This window comes from Rhipicephalus microplus, chromosome X (genome assembly GCF_043290135.1).
Source record: "Rhipicephalus microplus isolate Deutch F79 chromosome X, USDA_Rmic, whole genome shotgun sequence".
NCBI classification, from domain to species: Eukaryota; Metazoa; Arthropoda; class Arachnida; order Ixodida; family Ixodidae; genus Rhipicephalus; species Rhipicephalus microplus.
Window position 1 is genome coordinate 7989404 of NC_134710.1, and position 25376 is coordinate 8014779.

The 25376-nt window shown below is 48.7% G+C and overlaps 1 protein-coding gene across 1 annotated transcript; it reads right to left on the reverse strand.

Annotated features, from left to right (window-relative positions):
• LOC142777419 (uncharacterized) lies at positions 1 to 25084 on the reverse strand. The gene is made up of 7 exons (XM_075881779.1): positions 24882 to 25084; positions 22284 to 22470; positions 20122 to 20347; positions 18533 to 18587; positions 11898 to 12010; positions 10261 to 10606; positions 1 to 3873 (listed from the first exon to the last, which is right to left on the reverse strand). The coding sequence occupies exons 1-7, from the start codon at positions 24903 to 24905 to the stop codon at positions 3487 to 3489; spliced, it is 1338 nt and encodes a 445-aa protein (XP_075737894.1). The 5' UTR covers positions 24906 to 25084; the 3' UTR covers positions 1 to 3486.
• Positions 25085 to 25376: the final 292 nt, after the last annotated feature.

Below are 25376 nucleotides of genomic sequence, written 5' to 3' on the forward strand. Positions count from 1 at the left end.
TTTCTCTCGTTTTTTCAACTTTTTATTGAATCTAAGAACACCAGCTTATGGTTTAGCTGACGATGACACACTGCGGATCACACACTGATGAGTAAAATTACATTGTCTTTAACAACTGCAATTACTAACAGAAAAAGAAAAAAAACTGATTCAGTTTCATATATCATATGCATACATTTACACAACAGTACATTTCTTGTAGTCCGTATCTGGAGCTACAACCAACCGATTTATATACCAAAACGATGGTCAAAATTTATGCAATATTTGTCATGCACATGATTCATGGTACAGATTCCACGTGGCAATAAACTTTCTACAGACTTTTTTTTGCAAGCTCTTTGGTTTGCATTTTTCCTTTTGTCGGCATTGGCACAATACACAGCAATATTCGCGTGTGGCGTTTCTTCACAACTTATCACAGTCACAGCTTTGGTATCACCCGTGTACCCTATAAGTGTCGTTAGGTTGGTGAGATCAAACGTAGGCGAGCGCAGACCTGAACGTTCATTCAGGATGTTCTAAATTAGCTGACTTCTTGAATTCCAAAACATTATTTAAAGTCTTCGTCTGATCAAGAAAGACTGGAAGCAAGAACGTAAAATAGCACTTGAATAAAATCGAAAAGGCATGTCAAGCTACTGTAATAAAATCAAATTTACGTCACACTTGCATGCAGTTTGTTGTGGAACACCAAGATTAGTATCAGCGTGTAACTTACGGCGTTTAACGCTTATACTAGCGCATTAATCCAGAATGTACTGCCTTATAGTCTCTGTTGGTTCGGACACTTCACTTGATTACACCTACTCTGATACGCCCAAATCTAACAATGAACAACTATGATATAGAACGAAATTGTAAGAGGAACAAATGACAATAGCAAACAAAATCAAGTAGAATTAAACAAATACATAACGACAAACATACATGGTATTTCGCATGTGAAAAAAAAAGTGTGCTCAAGGTTCGAGAAGTCTTAAGAAAGAAAGCAAGATAATGAGAACGCAATACAGACACCAAAAACGAATTGAAAAAAGCTTTGGTTAACAAATGAAATGAAAGAATTGTGTTGTCAGAACACCCGAGTTGGGGTAGTGTTCCTTGACTATGTTTAACAAAGTGTGAAAAACTTATCGATAATCGAAAGTTTTCGGGAGTTAATCTTTGCCGTTGCCAAACAACACAAAATGTCTGCTGACAGCCTTCAGCAAGGTAGAAAAAATACTTGACGCCCAAGGCTGGGACAGCACGAAATACAGCAGCATGAATAAACTGGAACTTTGTTAAAGGCCTACTGGTTCCATCTTCACGAAACCCATTGCTGAGCACACGAATGAGTTGGCAGCCACAACGCGCATATGTCGACACTCGATAATTGTGTGAACGCTGCTCCAGTCAAAAATGAAAACGTGATATGACGCATTAGCACTATTTCAACAACAGAAAATGTCAGTCCGTGCGAAGCGCAGGAACCAGGTGACACGGACGAAAAAAAAAAAGTGGGGCGACGTTTGGCATCGGCCACTTCGTTTACATGAAATGCAGCCGTCTGAAAAAAGCGGATGACCGTTGTCACTCTAAGAAAACGGACGCAACATCACATTTTGCTCATATCACAGACTAGAAAGCAATTCTTGTACTCTGGTAGCTTATCGAGACGCGAGAGGCCGGTCAGACTTCGCTAAAAGAGATCAGATCGGCCGCTAGTATGAACTCTCAGGAACGTGAGAGAACGAAAGAACGTGGCAGAAGCCAGGTACTCAAGACTAATAAGTATGCCGTCCGAAGTACAGAAACAATACAACTAGGCCTTATGTGAACACCGCGAAGAGCGATGGTGCTGAACTGCGAATTATGCCCCGTTTTGCCTTCAGAGCGCACCACGCCTCGAGTGCCGTCGCTGTAGGAGTATACACCCGTTTCGTCAAGCTATGTCCGAACATCCCGCAAAAGGGACGCTTAATCCCGTTCTTGCACTTTGTACTCACTTTCTAGGTGAACTTCCCAGTATAAACCGTCTGAGACATGTTCCCATTGGGGAGGACGATCTCGTCTTATGTTCCCATATTCCGTGTCCGTTACCTCAAGCGAAGTTGTCGCACGTAACAGCCAAGAAACTAAATAGTTCACAACTGTTTCACGCATTGCTGACCTTTATGACATCGAATTCGCGTCCGTTTAGTACTGAACCACAACCGTTGTACCAAATCTTCAACGCGAAACGTAGCAGAGAGCTGAATTCGACACTGCGTTTACAACCGTCCTGTGGCCCCGCCTAGTAAAAGCACGAGTTATACATAAAAATAAAAAAACATGCCTACTGCTTGAATTTGCGTTGAAGAGGCCGTGGCATCTTTTGTCAGGGAAGAACACGTCACACGTTTAAAGAAGGCTATACAAGCTAACAGAGAAGCTACTTTAGAGATGCTGCACAAGCGAACAGCTTTTTTTTTTACCTGCGAAGTAACAAAAACAAAAGTAAAATGACGCCAAGGCATCTTTACCCCAGTAATCGGTCCGCATTACTGCATTTTCGACGCAGCAACGTTAATAGAGGAATGTTATTCCAAGTGAAGGGCACACGTTAGCGATGGTGCGCAGTGATTGTCGTCAAAGTCATTGATGTCGTCACCGTTGTCGCGACGTGTAGGAGACACCTCCAGCTTTGACCAGCACATCGGGAACGTCGCGAATGCGGTGATCCGCTGCCCTCGCGCGACATCCTTTAAAAGAAGTGAAGTTCACTTTCTTGCCTTGACGCTAGAAGCAGTGCCTGTTCGGCTGATGAGTGCGAAAAACTTGCATACTTCTAAGGGGCTCAAACGAGGCAGGAGGCTCCATCATTGTACTGGATGTTCGAATCGAGGAAAGACAAAAAAAAAGAAACACGCGATTGATGAACGTGCAAGGAGAGAGCTATAATTATGCCTAACGTCGTCAAAGCACCGCGGTTAGCCTCAATAGCAGAGTTTAGCAGAACATGAACTTATTCCCAGTGAAGGGCACATGTCAGCGATGGTGCGCAGTGATTGTACGTCGCCGGCAGCACAATTGACACCTTGATTCCTTTCGGGGGTTATCAAGGGCATCGTGCCTTCGTGCCGTACGTGAGAGGTCATGCAAGGATGGCTTGGGTGAGAGATGCTCTTTGCCTATTCCTCAAGAGCTGCAGACGTGGCTTGAAGGCTGCACCACGCGCACCTCACTGAGTACATAACATCCATTCTGCTTAACCTTTCCCCGAAAGCAAGAATTAAAGTATACAGCGGAAACTTCACGTGCAAATGAAATCTTCCACTCAACGCGGCACGACTTTCTCTTCAGGATCACCGCGGCGATTGAGCCAAAAGGCGGACCGCTAACCAGAATTCGATATTGCATCCGACGTTTGCCATCCCAAAAATCTACAGAACTCTAGCATGCACAGTATACTCAATTTTGGGACGTTTGGACATGGGGGACGCCATTCCAATGAGCACTAGCCTAGATGTCGCCTTGGTCCGTGGGCGCCGACGGGTCGGGTTCAGTAGGAGCATGTGCCGAGCAGCTGTCCAGTTCTTCTAAAGGGAGGGGCAGCCCGTCGTGAAAGTCGTTCGCGGCGTCACCGTTGTCGCGACGTGTAGGAGACTCCTCAAGCTTTGGCCAGTGCATCGGAAACGCCGCGAATTCGGTGATCCGCTGCCCTCGCGCGACATCCTTTCCCACGTAACGCCGCCACCGCCGCATCAGTCGCTTCCACAAAGGCAATGACGTGCGTACGAAAACGGCGACGCCATTTGTGTAGTCAACCGGCGGGAGCCCGAACCCGGATATGAGGCCGTCTAGGCAGTGCAGTGGCACCGTCGCCACCGGTTCCACGAAGTGGGCATTCTGCAGAGAGGGAGAGCGATCGTGCAGCTTCATAAGTGGCGACTTCACACAGGATCTAGAGAGGCGGCGTAAGCAACAAGATTTGGTACATTGGTTGGCGCTTCGGATATGTGCGCTCGGAAAAGCACACTTGACAGGCAGCGCCCCTCGGAGGTATCAACAGATGGGGATAACTTTGTAAACTACACAGAGCTCAAATCTTGACTCACCTGAAGGGGCCCTGCAACACTATGCCAAGTAATCATCGAATGGTTCGGTTAGAGCCGTTTATTGCCTCGCGAATGGCTGGACGCAAAAATACTTATAAGTCGTCCAGTGCGCGCGGCGACACAGAATCTGTCACGTGGTCTTTGTGCTCAGCTTTCACACAGCAAGTGTGCACAAGCTACGAAAGGAACTTCGAAAGAATGACAAGGTGTCAAGAAGCAACATCTGTTCGTAAATGCACTTGGACTCGCTCTCTGGGTATCGTCGTGCCGACCGGTTGTGCCCCCGCTATATCTGACGACAGCGCAGCTCTGGCTGACTGGTTTGCCTATACGCTATCTCCTGACGCCGACAAGAGCTCTCGCCGAGTGGTGCCCCGTCCTTGGACTCCTGCGACCGTGTCCATCTTTCCTATCTTCTGCTTACTTCCGTATGTGGCTGTCCCTGCGCATCACTCTCTCCTTCTCCCTCTATCTCTATACATTTTAAACCTATCATTTTAATGCCTCCTTACCCCGGTCCTTTGTGAGCAACTGCTGAGGTGTCGCACTACGATGCACACAGTTACGGGGCTCACTTTTGTCTTCTTTTCTCTTTAGAATCACATAAGAAGGAAACGCGCTTCATGTCCTTGAACACTTTTTTTTTTAATTTCGTTTCTTCTAACGTGCGTTTTACTTTCAGAGAGACATCGAGCGACTGCGTTAAACTTATAGCTTACGATGCTCAAATCAACCAATGGCCGTGGACTTATGGCTTGGCATCGGTTTGTGGCGTCACTTGTCGAGAGAACAATGATTTTCAGCCGACTTTAAACGTAATTTTCAAATTCAGGTGGTGTACTGCGATCCAGTTTTTGGCGCACATGTTCAGAGGATCCTCGACTACAGATCGGCAGTAACTTCGGACCAGAGAGCAGCAAAACAAAGGATCGGCAAAAGAAAGGGCAACTCGCCCAGACTCACTCATGAAATAATACTGATTGTTGGCCTAGTTGGTATTTACTTAATGGCATGATTTGGCCGCAAAAGAGACACACACAAGAAAAGGAACACTCAACACGCCGCCTGTGCTTGTCGTTTGAGTGTTCCTTTTCTTGTGTGTGTCACTCATGAAATATGCCTCGTGCTTCGGACGCACTCGGATTCACACTCACGAAACCTTTCTTCAACCGGACTCCCTCGCACTCAAGCTCCACAAACTATTACTCACCCACGCTCAACTCAGACTCGCACTCATTATTCGATACGACTCTGAGTGAGTTCGAGCGAGTCGACTGATGAGCGAGTTTGCCGACCAATGTGAGGGAGTGCTGGTTCGTTTAAACCATCTGCGTTTAAATGCAGATCTTAAGCTACGGTTAACTATCTGTGGCTTGGGTGACAGCAGGAGCGGTTTCGCATCGCTCAAAGGCAAATCCGTGTAGCTCGGAGACGAAGCTATCTGCGGGAGGTGTGTTGGCGAGAAGAGGACAGACCGGGGCGAAAACTTCCCGCTGGCTCCGTACGTCGTGGCCCCGTCTGAGTGCTCGCCCGCAAGGTTGAAATTGTACTTGTCATCAAACGGTTGAGCAAGACTGACGATTAGCGCGCCGCAACAGCTGAGAAGGGTGGTAACGTGAAACACTAAATAACATTAAGCTGAGTGAAAACGCAGCGAGAATTTCGGAGGCGTTAATATCGCTGTTACGAAGTTCGCTATTGACAGCGACACTCACTGGCGCTGTACGTCATGGCCCCGTGTGAGTGTTCGCCTTGTGACTCGCCCACAAAGCTCAACTTGTACTTGTCATCGAACGGTTATGCGGGACCTGTGATGGGCGTGCCACAACAACTGAGAAGGGTAGTGACGTGAAACACCAAATGACATTCAGCTGAGTGGAAACGCAGCGAGAATTGCGGAGGCGTTAATATCGCTGTTACGAAGATCGCTATTGGCAGCGACAATCACGATCGCTATTCCAAGCTAAGCCCTTGCATGACAAAATTTTTAGGCGAAAGCATCACACGCCATAGAGTTTCCTAAATATACACTAGAGGGAACTCTGGCCCTAGTCTCTGTGGGAGCTGAAACGCGTGGCGCTTCAGCGAACCTGGGAATTATGGGAATTTGTCTAGTCTTCGTACCTTACGTTCGTCTCGGCTTCGCGTGGCTTAAAGCTGCGTTATCACGAACCAACAATTGGCAACTGTGCAGCATGCAGTTGCAATTCACCAGCTTGATCTTTTGGCCTTACCATTTCAAATCCGGTAACGATATTCAAAAGGGTTCGTTCTTTTCTTTAAAAAAAGATACAGAAATAAAAAAATAATGAGGCCATAAGTGGGATCCACCACCCGCAAGTACAAAGACTAGGCAAATTCGTGTCATCATCATCATCATCAGCGTGACTACGCCCACCTCAGGGCAAAGGCCTCTCCCATGGTCTGCCAATAAAACTGGTCTTGTTCTTTCTGCTGCCACGTTATAGCTGCGAACTTTTTATTCTCATCGGCCCACCTAACTTTCTGTATTCCCTTTATGCATTTGCCTTCTCTAATAATAAAGTACCCTTAATGACCAGCGCTTATCCTGCCTACGTGCTGTGTGCTCGGCACATGTCCATTTCTTGTGGATTTCTACCATGATATCCAACCCAGGTTTGTTCTCTGGCCCACTCTGCTCTCTTCTTGTCTCTAAGGCTACACCTATCATTTTCATTTCCGTCGCTCGCTTTTTTGTATGCCTCCAGGTTTCTGCCCGAAAGTAAGTACCGGCAAGATGCAGATGTTATATACCTTCTTCTTGAGGGTTAGTGGCAGAATACCATTAACGATTTGAGAATGCTTAACTAATGACGTAGCACGTAAAATAATGCGAAGCACAGGACAAGGGAAGGGACAAAGAGTACAAAGTGCCCCCCTTTGTCCCTTCCCTGGTCCTGTGTCTCGCATATTTTACGCGCAACGTCATAAGCCTACGTCTTACCAACACACCCAACTTCATACTCTAGTTGATAATGCTCGCCGAAAGTGATCCGCCCCATCCTTATTTTTCTAGTTATTCCACTCTCATGGTTCGGCTCCGTGGTAACTATATACTTTGGTTAAGTCCTTCACAAGTTCCAGCGTTTCGCCACCTATCGCGAAGCGCCGTTTAAAGCCGAAACTGTTGCACATTACTTTCGTTTTGGGTATATTAATATTATATCAGATCTACTTTTCTGCTTTCCGCGTCCAGTCCAGTATTCATGAGCTGTAATTCGTCCCCTGAGTTACTCATCATGGCAATGTCATAAGCGAATCGCAGCTTACGAAGACACTCTCCATTAACTATTATCCTTAACTATTCCCAATCAGGGGCTCCGAAAACCTCCTGTAAACACGCGGTGAATGGCACTGGTGAGATCGTGTCTCCCCGCTTTCTGCCCTTCTTTATTGGGATTTTGTCGCTTTCTTTATGGAGAACTGTGTTTTGCGGATCCGCTGTAGATTCATTCCAGTTTGTTTATGTAGGGTTCTTCGATGCCCTGATTCCATGGTACCTGCATTACTGCCGATGTTCGAACTGAGTCAAAAGCCTTCTCGTAATCTATGAAGGCTATAGGTATAGGGCTCGGTTGTATTCCGCGCACTTCTTTATTACCCAATTGACAGTATGAATATGGTCTATTGTAGAGTAGCCTGTACGAAATCTTACCCGGTCCTTCGGTTGATTGAACTGTAATGTCCCCTTATTTCTATTAGCTAGTATTTTTGTAGATAGTTTGTGGAGAATGGTTAGTAAGCTGATAGGCCTGTCATTTTTCAAGTCCTTGGCGTCTCTTTCCTTATGAATTAAGATGATGTTGGCGTTCTTCTAAGATTCCAGTACCCTTCCCGTCAAAATACACTTTGTGCGAATTGTGGCCAGTTTTCTTCCTACCAATACTGGAAAAATTGTCTTCCTCCTTAGTGCCTCTTTAATGCTTTCGCATTCATAGCTCATAACTACATCTTACAGATGATCATGCTATGGTACGCTTTCATTGTCATCGCATGACATCTTTTGCATTATGAACGGTGACAAGATCATTACGAGATCACTGAAAACTCTTTCAAGGGCCCCTATATGCAAGGGAAACATATCAGGTTCCTGCATAAACAGATGTCACTTGTGTTTCTCGTGGAAACACCCCTCACATCCAATGTCAACCGATCTCATCATCTCCCAGAGCCCGTTTCCCGCTTCCGACGCCATGAACTCTCCCCAGCTCTGTTGGGACTCCTGGGACTTCTGTGGAGACTCCGGCCACGTCATCTGCTGCTGCTCGTTTTGATCAAGTGGTGAAAACTCCGGCTTCCACGAACTCTGGAAGCTGTCCACGGCCGCTGGCACAAATGCCGGTGCCCGCGACGCCATTGTAGGCACCGCGGACTTGGTCGCAGATTCACTTGGGCTCACGAACGCCTCCACACACTGGTCTCGTTAACATTCACTCATCGATTCTTTTAGGTGCGTGGGCACGTATAAAACCCCGGGTGATTGAAATTCACGTAGCACCTCTTTCCCCCTTCACCTACGATGTCGTGTCTCATAATGACTTCGTGATTTTGGCACGTAAAACTTTCAAAATTATTCATCCACTCATTCGTACATGTTTAAACGTTGCGACGTTATACTGTATGGCCTGGAGCAAAGGTTCGAGTCTCGCGTACCAGCTATTCTGCGATAGCATCTTTCCGCAGACAGGTATTGCAAGAGGGACTAAACCACTAGGAAGTATTCAGCTCAAACCCAGGCAAACGAAAAAGACGTGGTATGATAGCGCCTGCACTCTTTAAGGTGTGTTTCTGTCGCCTCCGTTTTTACGTGCTTGTGATTCAAAAACGCGTACCTCAATCGCCAGCCTTCCCAATCATGCCGTAAATGTCATTTTTTTTTCACCTGTGTATATTTTGTTTCATGCTTCAGGCGCAAAGCCTTCGGTACTATAGGGTGAGTTCCAGCAGTGAATGCTTCCGCACCAATCATATTGTGAAAGCATTTTTTGTTTGGATATTTATTTCTTTTACTTCTTTGCTGCGGGGATTCTATTTCGATAGAGGCAGAATGCCAGAGGCCCGTGTGTGCTGCGCGATGTCAGCGTATACATTGAAGAACAGTAGATGGTCCTATTTCCGGAGGCCTCCACTCTCGTAATCATATCGCGGCTGTGGCACGTAGTACACCAAATAACAATAATGATAATAATAATAATAATAATAATAATAATAATGTTCATATTTATTATTCTATATTATTATTATTATTAACGCATGATCTTGTGTGCCTTACAATAAACTCCGTTAAACGGCTTCAATGTGTAGTTCTATAGGGGTTTCAGCCCTAAAAGCTGTCTCGCAACTGTACGGGGTATACTTCTCGTCCTGTTTGCGAGGCGCGTTCTTCTAGATAAAGTGTCGGTGTCTTCCGTCGGCCCGGTGACAGCAGCGGATATCTATCGTCGGGGGAGAGAAAATTGCTCAGACAGCCACCAGGTCAAGCGGCGTTGCTCGCACTGCCCCCGTCTCAAACTTATCAATAAGGTTTGCCGTTAGGGGCCCGCGGAAAGTAAGACGTGTGCACGCGTCCCCCATCTAGCCTGGCCACAATTTTCCCCAGTCGGCCCGGTAATGCATGGAGGGAGACGCGTGCATCATTTCGACCGACCCCGTCTCATTATTGCTGTTCTATCTGCTTGGCTTTGGCTTCTGGTGCTGCAGTCACTAATGAATATATCGACAGCAGGGTGCCTAAATGACGTGGTCGGCGGCAGTATACCTCGCCAATACATGACCGGCCAATATATGACATAAGTACATATATGACGTCCATATATGGTCGCCAATTTATGACGCGGTCGGCGGAAATACATGGGGCATATATCGCGGAATATATTGCGGCATATATTGCCGCACATATTGCCGCATATATTACGGCGAATGCCGGTATACCGGCGTTTGCCGCACGTCAGGTTTCTCGTTCGCGAAATACATTAAATGCGTCTACAACTTGTAGGTGCATGACGCGGAGCAAGTTGAATATGGATTTGGTCACGCGCACATACCCTGAACCAGCGCCTCTTACACTGGAGGGGGAGTTGCCCTGGAACGCATCACCAAAAACGCTTTAGTACTGCACGCCACATAGGTAGACAGGCGCTGCGGTACAGCCTCCTACCTGAGAGGCCGCAGGCCAGGCGTCCATCTTCATGTACTCCATTTTCCCCAGGTTCATGTGGGGCAGCGGGTAGGTGGACGAAGGGCCGGCCTGCTCCTCCGCGGACGGCTGAGGAACCGAAGGCGTGCAGTCGGAACTGCCGCGGGCTGCAGTTTGCCTCCGCTTGTGGCCCAATGGCTTCTTAGTCTCCGGCGGCGAGATTTCCCGCTCCGGTTCGAGCTGGAAGGTGGACAGCACTGCCGTATTTGTCCGCGGCTCGTCATCATCGCCTCGATGACCTGCTTCGACCTGAACCGGCGACGAAAAGGCCCTCAGTTCTAGCTGGGGCATCACCCACTCCCGTGGCCTGCGACCCAACCGTAAGAAAGTCGGTAAGTCGGATACCATTCGTAATGGTTGTGAGAGCAAAACACGGACAACGAAACACGAGAAGACAAGAGCTGCGTCTTTGTTCTCCCGTCCCTCGTCTGTGTCAACTTGTGCTGTCTGAACTTGCGTCTAATTCGGACAAGGCCTAGCTGGACTCGATCTGACTGCTATTGTCCTGTTTTTTTTTTCGAGCTAATCGACAACGGAGAAGTCTCGTTCCTCGAGGTCAGGGATGAACGCACATTCTGATTGATGCCTTGAAGTCTCGCACCGCGTATGGAGCGAGTTTTCTTTTTTTCTTTCGAGTTTCCGTAACACAAAACTCAGGCGGCGGACATTGCCTCGTGCTGTATTCTAGTTAGGACGATGAAGGCTCAGAGGTGCGAACTGTTTTTCTCTCTGTCGATCATCATCCTACCATATTACTGGTACTCTGCAATCAAACACACAATCAGCCAATTTCACCGCAAGCTACGTTGTTAGTCCAAAAGTAATTCCAGGCAACACTATAGAAGCAATATACGGAATAATGACTAGTCACAGGAAGCAGCGGAGTACATCATTCGCATTACTGAGCTGAGACAGCCGAGGCTGAATACACAGATGGGAGAGTTATTATTGTGCTTATCATTACCATAACCGGGTGCGATAGATAACGGACATTTCTACGGGGAAAGTGAAGAAAAAGTTCTAGCTTAACCACCGTAAAAAACGACGATGTGTTTAGCTTGGATATGGTCGACCATGTAACACTCCACATAGTTTTCGATGAGCTGAAATCATCTGCATTGCTTTTGCTGCACATGACACCATTGCCTAAATGTGGAGCGAGCGTGCGCATGCACGCACACACACACACACACACACGCGCGCGCGCACGTACACACACTGCGGTGCAATAGCGTACCTTCGCGCGCACAACATACATATCCACACACAAACACAGATTCACTAACATAAGCACTCATGAGTACGACGAAAGTTCGTCTGGTCAGGCACTGGATGGATGGACGATATGAAACACAGTCGCCAAGTCTGATCATGGTCGTAAGTTTCGGAACCGCATGCTGTTTCCTTGTTCACTGAGCTGGACTACCAGTTCTCGTCGATTGAATGACAATTTCTGAACATGACTGCCACTTCTAGTCTATCTCAGTGAACAAGGAACTCGCGTGTGCTTCCCAAACGTCAGCCGACTGCGTTTAACCTCACACAAGTACACACACAGCTACACACATACAAAAGCGCACTGCCGCGCGCATACCCACCTGAGGTAGTAGTCGAGTACCCAGAAGTACCTCTTGTGCCGAACATTCTTGCACATGGACGTCGGGCACACCTTGACGAACCACTTTTGGAAGAGGGCGTGGCGCACCGAGCTCTGCGAGGTGTGAGCGAGTGATCTTACATGACCGCTTCACTTATTTCATCTCGCTGTCTTCGGACAGGAGAAGAGGTCAGACGCATCGCAACTACTGGCCTCGCATCGCTCGGCGCAACGTGCCCCCCGCGTCACGCACTACGTTAGGCATGGCGTTATTGGCGGTGATAAGGTGTAATCGTCTTCTGGGCGTTTGTCGGGAGTTAAGGTGTAAAGCTAAAAGGGCGCTTGCAAAGTGCTCTGCACTGTACAAAAAGGACCGTATACATGAACACCCATGCATACCTGAAACACTGCCTAGTCCGTTCAATATTTATAAGCATGAACGAATGAGACAAATGAAAGAAACGCAGATTCTAACGCAACGCATTGTGCTGTGCGACACTTTCTAAACTCCTTTCACGAGTCTTAGCTGATAGAATGTAACCGCGAATAACAGCGATCGACAAATACAAACTTTTTCCAAGCGTTGTAGGGCGCGAGCTGTTCCACAGTGTACTAGCAACACTGCACAGCCAGATGCTGTGCTGATAGCGCACTTGTGTTAAAATTATTTTTTTTGCTTGATATCGATTTTCAGATAAAATTAGATCTCTATAGGGGCTCTGCATCACTCTCGAAGAACGAGTCTAATAAGTCTCCGAGCAACCCATCAGTTTATTCCACCGTGTGAGTAAACTTTGTTTAACGTTAGCCTGACAGTTTCTTTTAGGCGAGGCAGAGGAGAGAGAGTATAATCCCCACCTCGTCCAACCCTCTATCTGTAATGATGACGGTGCCTCAAGTGATGGTGCGAAACAATAGTTTTTTGCTTGTTTTTTTACAGCCACTATCTTTGTGGCTGGCTGGTACCCTGACGCCATACGTGACCTGAAAATAATGTACTGGTACCTTTGAAGGATGTCCTTGGTTCATAATGATGTTACGGGGAATAAAGTATACACTGGCGAGCAAATGCGTACTGGCGAATATACTGGCGAGCTAATGCGTACAACGCTGCTGCAGTCCGAGCACGTTCACGTTCAGCACTTCGTCGTCATCCTCAGGCATCTACTTAGCCCGTGACATTACCCGCCGGCGGCAGAAGCACCGTCCCGGTGCGATCAATTCGCAAGGCGTGAGAAGTATGGTTTAAGCCGTGAGACGTGCACTATATCGGTCGGGACTGAAGCTGGCACTGACGTGGTATGGAGTGGAGCTATCTCATAGGTCACGCTGGTGACCTTGCGTATGTCGCGGTAGGGGCCAACGTAATGGGACATTAGTTTTTCGCAGAGACCAACACGACGTGATGGTAACCACAGCAACACGAGTGACCCCGGAGAGTGCTGTACGTCGCGGTGCCGGCGATCGTAAGCACTCTTTTGGTTAAGCTGCGAGGCACATAAACAATCCCGGGCGACTTGGCGGGTGATGTCAGCTCGGGCCAGGGCATCACGTGCATAAGCAATCGATAAGGTGGCGTCAGATTGGAGCATGGTGTCCATGGGCAAAGGTAGGTCATAACCAAACAGTAGGTAAAAAGGTGAAAATCCAGCTGTATCATGACGTGAACTGTTGTACGCGAATGTAACGAAAGTGGATGTCCCAATCTTTGTGATCCTTGGAGACGTACATCGCTAACATATTCGTCAGGGTACGGTAGAGGCGTTCCGTGAGGCCGTTGGTTTGCGGATGGTACGCTCTAGTGAACTTGTGGTGGGTAGAGCAGGATCGCAGGAGCTCGTCGACTACTTTAGATAGAAAACAGCTGCCGCGGTCAGTGCTAAACTGACGAGGAGCACTATGACGCAGAATGATGTCATGAAGAAGGAAATTGGCTACATCAGTAGCGCACCTGGTGGGGAGGGCGCGTGTAACGGCATACCGCGTTGCGTAGTCGGTAGCAATAGCAATCCACTTATTACCGGTGGCTGACACGGGAAAAGGCCCTAGAATATCGAGGCCGACTCGGAAAAATGGCTCATCTGGTACTTCAATGGGCTGGAGGGTACCAGCAGGTCTCAGAGCAGGTGTCTTGCGGCGCTGGCAGAGGTCGCATGCCGCAACGTACTGTCGCACAGAACGGTAGAGGCCAGGCCAAAAGAATCGGCGGCGAATGCGGTCATACGTGCGTGACACCCCTAGGTGTCCAGCGGAGGGGGCATCATGCAGCTGGGCCAAAACGTCTGAGCGAAGATGCACAGGAACAACGAGTAAAAGCTCAGCACCATCAGGGCGGGCGTTGTAGCGGTGCAAGATGTCGTTGTGAAGAACGAACAGTTGTAAGGAGTGGTCAGGGTAGGGGGAGTGCAGACCATTGAAAATAGCACGCAAAGAGGGGTCGCGGCGTTCTTCAGCAGCTATGTCGGTGAGGTCGGTAATTGAAAGAACGAGGGCCTCTTGCTCATCTTCCCTCGTGTCAGGGGGATCGCCTGGGTAACGGGACAAGCAGTCGGCATCCTTGTGAAGTTGTCCGGATTTATAGGATACGGAAAAAGTGTACTCTTGTAAGCGCAGCGCCCAGCGACCAAGGCGTCCCGTAGGGTCCTTGAGTGACGAGAGCCAGCAAAGCGCATGGTGGTCCGTAATAACTGAGAATGGTCGGCCATACAGGTACGGTCAGAATTTCGCAATGGCCGAGACGAGAGCTAAGCACTCGCGTTCTGTGATGGAATAATTTTGTTCCGAGCGCGACAACAGTCGGCTTGCATACGCGACGACGCGCTGCATGCCTTGTTGCCGCTGCGCCAGCACTGTGCCTATGCCGTGGCCACTGGCTTCAGTACGAAGCTCCGTGGCGGCAGATGGGTCGAAGTGTGCTAGGACTGGTGGATTGGTGAGAATGTCAACGAGCGACGAGAAGGCGTTTGCTTGCTGTTGGCCCCAGGTGAATGCGACATTCGTTTTGAGGAGGCTGGTTAGAGGACGGGCTACTTCAGCAAACTTCTCGACAAAACGACGGAAATAGGAGCACAGTCCCAGAAAACTTCGGACGTCCTTCGCTGAGTGGGGTGTGGGGAAGTCGCGAACTGCTCGGACTTTCGCAGGGTCTGGTTGAACGCCCGCAGCGTTAACAAGATGGCCGAGTACGCAGATTTGGCGTTGCCCAAAGCGGCATTTGGACGAGTTAAGCTGCAAGTTGGCACGTCGAAAAACATCAAGCACTGTGGACAGACGGGTAAGATGGTCGTCGAAAGTAGTCGAAAAAACAATAACGTCGTCAAGATAGCAGAGGCAGATGGTCCACTCCATGCCTCGAAGGAGAGAGTCCATCATGCGCTCAAATGTCGCGGGGGCATTGCATATTCCAAAAGGCATCATTATGAACTGATAAAGTCCATCAGGAGTCACGAAGGCCGTCTTCTCTCTGTCTTTGTCGTCCACAGCGATGTGCCAGTAGCCTGAGCGAAGGTCTATTGAAGAGAAATATTTGGCACCGTGCAAGCAATCGAGTGCATCATCTATGCGCGGTAGGGGATAGACATCTTTCTTGGTAATATGGTTGATATGGTGGTAATCAACACAGAATCTCCAGCTATTGTCCTTCTTTTTAACAAATACAATGGGTGAGGACCAGGGACTAGATGAGTGTTCGATTATGCCCTTATCAAGCGTTTTATCGACTTCTCGCTGTATAATAGCACGCTCCGGGGCTGACACACGGTAGGGTCGTCGGCGGATGGGTCGAGCGTCACCGGTGTCGATGCGATGGGTTACCACGGATGTCTGGCCCAAATTACGGTCGCCGAAGTCAAAGCTGTCCTGATAAGAAGCAAGCACACGGCAGAAAGCAGAGACTTGTTCAGAGGTGAGCTTGTCAGATAGCATTGGCTTGAAAAGGTCGGAACAGGAACTTGACGAGAACGACGTTGATGAAAAATCGCGTGGCGAATAGGTGGTTAGGGCAGAAACTGTGCGGTCGACCAGTGGTGTCAGATGGGCAAGTGACATGCCGCGAGGAATAACTTGCGCTGAGAAGCCGAAATTGAGGACGGGAAATGAAGTTCGGTTGTCCTTAACGGTAACCACCGTGTTGGGGAGTGCAACATTGCGTGTCATGGCCACGTCAGAAATTGGGGCAGCAACATAATCACCATCGGGTACTGGAGGATATGGCGAGAGTTGGACTTGGACTGCGGCTTGCGGCGGAAGTCTGAGGAAATCGACAGAGCGCAGACGAGGTGGGCTGGTAGAGGCGGTCTCCGAGAAGGATGGTAGTTCAAGCCGAAGAAGACCTTTGGAACAGTCAATGAGCGCAGCGTGTGAAGTCAGAAAGTCGAGTCCAAGGATGAGGTCATGAGGGCAATTTTCCAGTACAGCGAACAAAACTGAAGTTTGATGCTCAGAAATTGTTAATCGCGCAGTGCACATTCCAAGCACAGCAGGAGTACTCCCATCCGCTGTACGAACGGTAGGTGCAATCGCAGGCGTCAGAACTTTTTGGAGGCGGCGGTGGAGGTCTGAGCTCATCACAGATATTTGTGCACCGGTATCAATAAGAGCAATCACAGGTAAACCATCAACGAGAATTGTAAGAAGGTTGCACCACTGGTTGGGAGTAACGAGAGGATTTGCAGTCCGAGTCGTGTATGCAGCGTCACCTCCGGGGGCTGCACCGGCTAGTTTTCCGAGCGACGGTCGTAGAAAGACCGAGAACGGCGGGGTTGGGGCGAGCGGGACTGACGACGCACGGGCGATGGCGAGCGGCTGGTCCGACGTTCTGGATTATGCTCTGCACCTGTCTCAGCACGGTAGCGCGGGACACAAGGTGCACGTTCAGAGCGAGGCCGCCAATCATAGAAGCTCGGTCGATGTGATGAAGTCCAACGGCTGCGGCAATGGCGAGCGATGTGTCCTATCCGATGGCACGTGAAACATATGGGCCGATCATCATGAGTGCGCCATTCAGCTCGGTTTCGTCGTGGCGCGAAAGTGCAGTTCGGAGTGGCAGCCGCAACGACTGGAGCCGAGCTGGAAGTAGCAAGGGCATTTTGATGAGGTGGCGAAATGCCCATATTCGTGATCTCTTGGCGAACAACGGCGAGCGCATGCGTACTGGCGAATATACTGGCGAGCTAATGCGTACAACGCTGCTGCAGTCCGAGCACGTTCACGTTCAGCACTTCGTCGTCGTCATCCTCAGGCATCTACTTAGCCCGTGACAATATGAGGCCCGCACACTCAATAATCACGTACACCACAAGTATTCGAAGTACCCAAGCAGCTCACCAGCTTTAAACAATCTCTTTCGAGCATTCTTAAATTCAACTGATTACTAAACTTCCAAAAGACATGCAATATTAGGCTCCAGAAAGATAGCCGATCATGTGCTCATTTTCTTTGGTCGCAAGTTGTAGTTGACTGCTTGTTAACTGCTTCATGTACGACATGTTAGGTCAAAATATACTAAACAAAAATACCATACGCACAAGACAATGGTAATTTTCAAAAATTTGGTAGGTGAGCATTTGATTTATTGTGTTGTTCATTTAGTGTGTGCTTCATTGAGAGAGTGATAACTGGGGTCTTCAGTACGTCGGTTACATTGTGTGGACACGCAGACATTGCGAACACTAATAGGTAGTACACGGTTGCCAGGGGCGTAGCCAGGGGTGGCCCACCAGGCGCGTGCCCCTCCCCCTTTCCTCCTCCCCGAATTTGTTTTCGTCATTGCATAAAGGTGGTGCCCCTCCCGAAACCATAAAGGTCACCCCCCCCCCTGAAAAAAAAAATGTCCGGCTTCGTGCCTGATGTTTGCCAAATGAGTAGCGACTACGAGAGGTGGCTTACCGGTTGTTCCGTCAAGAAGAACAGCATCCAGGGTATACAATGTACAGTCACATTGAATAAGAACTCTGATGCTGTGCTCGTAGGTTTTCAATGTCTATGGTTGGACCCATGTGCAATAAATTCATCAAACGCAATGCAAGAATCCCAAATGTGTGTTTATTTCTATAAATATACCCTAACGCCGGGGCCGCCGCTTACACATGGGGGGTTTACGATCAGGATCACCGTGTTGCCACTCATACTGAACGAAATTGTGAGTTATCAGGAAGTTCACCACCCCTGCTAGAGACTCTTTCTGGGCGTATCAGCCAAATAATGGAGGCCTATAAAAATGAAAATTAACCACTTGAAAGCACAAATAAGGTGTCAATCCGAATGTGCCAGAATCGGAATGCGTTAGGGGGGCAATATGGTTCATGAGTAAATGTTTAACAGCGTGAAAACGGAACATGTAGTACATAACGTTGCCTCGTGTCCTATCTGCGTTTTTTTTTTCGCTGTGTTCTGCTTTAGAGTGCTAAGCTAAATGCCACTCTGACAACGTGCTGGGGTGACTAATTGACGTTTCAAACCTAAAACTGCCCCTTTCCCTGAAATTAAAAACAGCAAGTTGAACTTTTCGGCAACTTGTCCTCGTCTCTCCCGTGTCGCGGCGGGTTCTTCCGCGCTGACTAGATTTAAGCCACTGTGACGACGTAAGTGGTGGAGGATTGCCCTGGTGGCAACAGCTGTAGTTGTTGCGTCACTTACCTTCCAGCTGTTGATGCCCCCCTTCTCCAGCAGCTTGTAGTACGGGTACTTGCTCCTGTAACGTGCATTAGATGACGTAAGCGGCACAACGTCATTAGGTATAAACCGGCTGCGCGTTCCCTTTTAACTCCTCTGGCTCAACAGATACAGGATTACGGCCGTAATCGGGAAAGCCCGATGGTAATACGAGTGTAGCTTTAACGTGAAGGTCTCGAAGAAATAGTTTCGTAGTTTTAAATTAAATTTTGACGTATGAAATTGAAAATTTTACGGAAAGTAACTTGTGCTGTGAATGACATTGGTGCTACAATGAATAAAGCACAACTTCACAAAAAAATAATAAACAGGGAATGTGAAGCGTCTCAAACGTGTGGGCCACTGATTCTTTACAGGCAGTCTGCACGTTAGTGCAAATATTTTAAATATCTTTAACATGTGTGTTCTTGAGATACACAGATGTGACTGCTGTGAAGATTTTTTTTTCGCGTGTCACCGTATGTTAAAAGATATCCGCGCAACAAACATCTGGGATTACGAATCGTCATCTGGATTTCAGTGTTTCTGCATGTCCGTGTCGAGATGCTTTTGAATGCTCACATAGAATTTCCTTCTATAATCACCCATACCTGAGACTTGCGAGATGGCTCCTTTCAAATGGGAACGTTGATAGCCGGCATTTTGTTCGGGAAGCGTAAGGGTTCCCAACAAAGGGTACTTAAGCGAGCCAGATGATGACTGTCACCCAATCCGCATACAAAGGCTGTGAAACGTATCCCAAAGGCTACGAGGTGCCAACCTCAGACAACAGTTTCTGTTCCTGAGTGGCGAGGCCAACGTTTCGTTAGCTTAGAGAATTGTATGCATTAATCAATAAAATTCTGTAGGTGTTGCTGATCGTTGCTCTTGCAAGGTCGGGACATCGAATACCGACCGCAGCGCCTGAATTTCGATGGGGGCGAAGTGCCAGAGGTCCCTGCACAAATACGCACGCGTTAACGAACCCCCCGGTGGCCGAAACTTTCAGTGCTTTTTACCACGGTGTTTCTCAAATTTTTAAGGTTTGACAGCGCCAAAAAATACACTGTTGTCAGGAAGAGGACGAGACAAGCGCTATGTGTCCTATCCGCCACGTATTTTTTTTCTTTTGCGCTGTCGAACCTTAAGTATGCCAGACCATCTAGCCCAATCAGCCACTTTCTCAAATTCATATCGTAGTTTTGGGAAGTAAAGCCCTCACAATTATTATTGTTGCCCTTCAGCAAGAACACGGCACCCAGATGCACACTGCTCAGCTCAGCCTAGTTAAAATATTAGGATTCCTGGCTCGCCTACCAAAGGCGCTCTTAGGCAAACCGAAACCCTGCAGGGGAGCAGTCCTTTCTGCGTGAAACTGTTCGATAGCTCTCGAGAATGGCTTGACATATCTTATAGAATGGTTGCAGCGCAAGCATACGAGGAGAAACTCGGGAAGGCGCAATCACTTTGTCTTGTCTCATCACATTTTCTCCGTCTGTGTGCGGTGCAACCTTTCAAAGATGTCCGTGAGTGCAGAGACAAAGGCGGCGTAGGTGGGAAGTGTATACACTCACTGCAACGCAGCGTAGACGTGCGTCACTCGTAGCATCCGGTGCGGGCTCTCGTGGATGGCCTGCACGATGAGCTGCACCAGTTTGGTCGAGGGCCTGCGTACCACCGTGCCCACGGGCAGCAGCGACGACCAGCGTCCCGTCTGGGGCACGCTCACCACACGCTCGTCACCGTCGACGGCCACCCGGCGCGTGCGGCGCACAGGCGCGCTTCGAGCTTGGCGTCCACCTGCGAATACCGCAAAGCAATGGATTACGGAATCGTTGCTTCAAGCGAAGAGGAGGGGCGAGAAGCCATTGAGCAAGGATAAAAAAAAGAAAAGAGTTTGCATGACGTCATGCAGCCAGCCTCGTCAAAGCCAATCCGTTCTGATGCTGGCAGCGTTGGCACAACGGAGTCGTAGTTTCCTAAATTTTAGAAAACTCTACGCAACAAGTGGCCTTTGGATGTCACGTTTTGCTGATGCTGACTACATATGTCTGATTCGATGCAATGAGTGGACCTATATCTGCCTCGCTTGTTGTGTATTTCGGATGTCGATGCTTCTACCACGGAACATTACAGTCGTTATTGACATCATTGTATTACGTATGAATCGTATAGGTTTACAAAAACTGAAAGTCTTTCTTTGGATATCTATACGAATAGATTCTGATCTATCTGGCACACGAAACGATTCTACCACTCGGCCAAAGTTTAAGCACTTGCTGAGCGCCTAGCCATCTTGAACTGGTCGTTGCGTTCATATACCTGGGAACATTATCGATCACAACGCAAATATTACGCTTATTAGAGGCGCACCATGAATACGTATGGGTTAGGTTGTGTACTCTTTTATTATAATACGCATAGACAGATAATTCTAAACGGTGTTTCTTAGGCTGGGCTGATAATGCGAAGCTATGCACCAAAAAAGGCCGGCAGAAGACTATCGTCTTTCGACGACGACTATCATCTTTTCCTTCACTCGGCAGCCTAGTACCTCGCTGCGACACCACTCCAGCTGCCCTTTCTGGTTAACGTTCCTCCTTTTTCTTTGTTGCTTTCTTCCTTCCACTCCAACTGCCCATAGCGATTCTGTGCGACTCCCGACTAGCCATGCAAGCGCTGCTCCAACCAGACCAAGCAGGCAGCACTGTGGCGTTCCTGCGCGCCAAGCTGACCACCATCGAAGATAGCAAGCCTCCCTTGCACGTTAGGACAGCCATGGTAACGAGGAGGTTGACCCCCACCGCTAAGGCAGCGCACCACTGTGACACGTCAGTCACCAAGGTGGTAGCCGAGTCGGACGACTCCCGGCCACGACTGCGGCTTTTCCTACCAACGGCGCACCCTGACACGCTGGTGAAAAGTGGCAAGCCTGTGCTTAACAAGACCGGCCTGAACAGATGTGAGCGGTGGTTGCTGGTTCGCCAGCAGCGCCTGGCTTCCGGTAGCGCTGCTCATCGCCTGCGTGCCGAAGGTTCCGCAGGCGACGCAGCGCTGCAGCATACTACCTCCTGCCCTACCCTGGCCGGAGAACGTCACGCGATTGTGAGCCGTCATCGCCTGCTCGGTCTGCCTGCGACTACAGTGGAGGACGTTCCATGTCCCGCGCGCTCAAAACTCCAGCCCTTAGAGCTTTATGCGAGTTCTGCGCTTCTGCGGACCTCAACGCCTTATATGGGAGCGTTTTCTCTTCGTACTACCGACCGCACTGACAAGACTCTCTCTTGTCATATCTTTCACGTTTTCTTTCACTCCTCTCTTATTTCTATCAACTTTACGTCCCCCTCCCCCTCCTTCAAGGCAATAAGCCGTGCTCCCGCGACGGCAGGCAGAAAATAGTGTCCTTTTTATCTCTTCCTATTTTATTAATCTCTCTATCTCTGTCGTATTTCGACGGCATTTGCAGTCGATCACGAAGATACGCGGCCAATTTAATACTTTTTTCTTTTTGTTGGGGGCGGGAAGAGGCAGTTACAAGCAATGGTGCAGTTCTGTGGTAGATTACCTACTTGTCACACTGGTGGTCTGGGTTTGATTGCCACTAGTGTGCAAGCTTTTTTTTTTAATTTTAAGTTATTTGACTACATCGCGAAATTTAGCCCATTAACAACGCTGATATTCCGCAAAATGAGCTCGTTAATGCTATCGTGTTAATAAGAGTTAATGACCGACTCACGGGGGCGTTTCTGCGACGGCATGACGAGCGGCTCTTCTTCGCAGCCATCGCCCGCCGAGTAGCTGCTGCACGGGGCGTTTGCCGAGTGCCCGGAGGTCTGGCCCGTGGCGTAGACTGTAGTCGACGGGTCGGGCAGGATGGTCGAGATGTACTGCTCGGCCTGCATGTCAATCACCGACTCGCTGTCCTGCGAATCATCATTGCGAGAGCAGCACAATAAGCTCGAGGTACAAAAAACACCAAGGAGCGAGTAAAATTGCCGGCAACGTGGCACAAAATGTGACCAGCCATACACTGTTTCCACACATGACGTTGAAAGTGCAACGCAGGCTTTTACACTCTACTCTCTGCCGTCGTTGTCGGGGTAGTAATAGTAGTAGCAGCCATAGTAGTTGTAATTGCGCTTGAAATAGTAGTAGTAGTAGTAGTAGTAGTAGTAGGAGGAGGAGGAGGAGGAGGAGGAGGAGGAAGAGGAGCCGACGTGAAGTCAGGTCACCTTACCAGAGGGGAGAGTGAACGAAAAAGATGAAAACGATGATGATGGTGACAGACGTGATCTCGCTAGTTAATACCTATATACTACCCGACACTACTGGTTATGCTGCCGGACTGCTAACCCTATAGTGTCGCGGGATCGAATCCCTGTCGGGGCGGCTTGATTTCGATGGAAGTGAAAACGCCGTGAGGCACGTGTGCCTATAGATATATATAGGTACACGTTAAAGAATACCAGATGGTCAACTTTCCCGAGCCCTAGACTATACGGTGCTCTTCATAATCTTATCGCTCTTTTGAATCTTATTGTGGTTTTGAAACCTATAAAACCCTAACAACCGTTGAAGTGTCTATAGAGTCCGTAAGAACTTTTCTTGATACCTATAAATAACGACAGCTGATTCCTCTCCCAACCTCGTCTAACGCGCAGCTGGCACCTGCTGTCAGGTTCATGCTAACCTAGAAGATTTACAAAGCTACGTACGTTTAGGCACTTTAGCCGAGCTCCATTCAAGGGACGACATGCGAACGCAATGCGCACCCGCGTCCCCCGTTGTTTCACCAGACGCTGAAAAGGCGTTCGGAAGAACATTGCTACCGAAAACGATTGTTAACCAATGGCATTCGTCAGTGGCTCTTTAATGAGTCTCTACTTAACAAAAAAATACAAAAAGGTTTTGCTACGGAAAAATTTCCCTGACATAAAATTTAATTGCTAGGAATGAATACATGTAAATAAGGCATGGATTTCTTCCAGTGATGATGATGATGAGTAAAACTTTATTTTGGTCTCGAGAAGACGCAGGGGAGGCCCCGCCACCCGACTAATCCCATGTAGGGGCCATGAAGCCGAGCTTGGCGGCCCGTTCACAGTCACTCTGGACGGCCAGGGTATGATTGTTAAGTTCGCGGCTGCGTAAGAGCGCTGCCCACCTGTCCTCGCTCAAAGCGGAGCCGATAGCTTGACATTTCCGCAACACATGCTTGAATGTTGCTAATAGTCCACTGGCAGGGCAGTCCGCACGTTCAGGGTACATGGCATAAGGAACCGCAGGTGAAGTGAGAAATTTTAAATCGCCTCGCCACGCCCACGTCACTTAACACATTTTCTGCACATTTCAGTAGTTGCGGCTTTTCGTTAAACATAAGTCAACCGAATCACTTGATTTACGCTTGATTAATGCCACACGACGTTATGTTTTGCTGTGCTGGCGCGCTAGAGGGATTACGAGGTTCGCATTCAGATCGTCGACGCTGGTTCGAATTCCGCCTCGTTCTTTCTTTTTCTGCTCGTTCCGCCTTACTGCTATCACGCTGGAGGGCGCTGCTGGAGAACATGAACTACAGTTACTGTATATGCTACCTTTAGGTAGCATATGCAGTAACTCTAGCACGAACAAGCACGAACCGGGCGCGCAGGGGGAAGCAGAAGACCAAGAAGAGGTAGAAGAGGGCATGCGCGCTAGAAAGCTGGGAGCCGTTCGTGATAATGATACTCATCTTTCTACTCGAAACAGTATAGACGGTTTCAACGTTGCAAGCGTTGTACCGCGAAAAAACGTCCGGTCACCTCATTTACCAGCTTCTAACGTCCGAACTGAAAGCACATTTTCAAGTTCTGTTCTATGGTAAGGAAAGTCTATCTTTCGTTTTTCATAAAAGTAACGTGCGTAAATTACAAGGGAATGTTTCATCATTTTTGTGTAGCTCAAAAGAACATTTACTTGAATATATTTTGGCAAAGAAGGGAAAGAAACTCGAAAATCGGCGGGCTATTTTCTGAAGCTTTTGTTGTTGTTGTTCAGTTGCTTTTGTTGTTTTGTCCACCGATGCTATGAAGGCACACCGGTGGACAAAACGGAATGTCATCAAAGGGCTGTGTTAACATTAAAAGGGTAGAATTAGAGCTCTGCTGAAAAACAGTGCTTTCGTCTTTCCAGTAGTTTTAGGCGAATGCATAAGAGACGCTGTCAGTCTTTCGTGTTCACACAGCGTGGTTCCCACATTGGTCGCTGGTGGGAATGCGCAAATGCACGTTGCGGTCGTATGGCGAAGCATTGCGACTGAAGAGGCGAGAGACAATGGCGTCACGCCGATTCTCACCGTAGTGATCGCGTAGAGCACCATCTCTCCGGCCGTTTCGGGCTTGGCGGGGACGCCGTGGCGTTCCCTGGGCGAGGCATTGACAGTGAAGGGGGCGGCGGAGGTATCAAAGGCGATGGTGAGGGCTCGGCGAGCGCGACCCGGCGTGCTGCCACCGGCTCTCGTACTGGAGGCTGTCGAGTTGCTTCTGCCACCTGCGTCAAAGAACAGGATCCGATCCAACGCTTAATGCAGCACCAAATCTGCTCTGATTCGGCGCTCACCCCGCGGTTGACGCAGCGGGAACGTACAGTTCTTGTGTAGGTCTTCACGTCGTTCTAAATCTATCGCTGATAGGAGCTCCATCACCGAGAAGGTCGAGGAAGTGTGCATGCACGTGCTCAGGCGGGCGGTCACAGTATGACATGTCCGCTTGTCGGAACGGTAGTTGTAGCGACACAACCTGCCTTCGTTTTCATAACTGCAAAGGCGATGAGAGTGGACGTCTCCTATAGC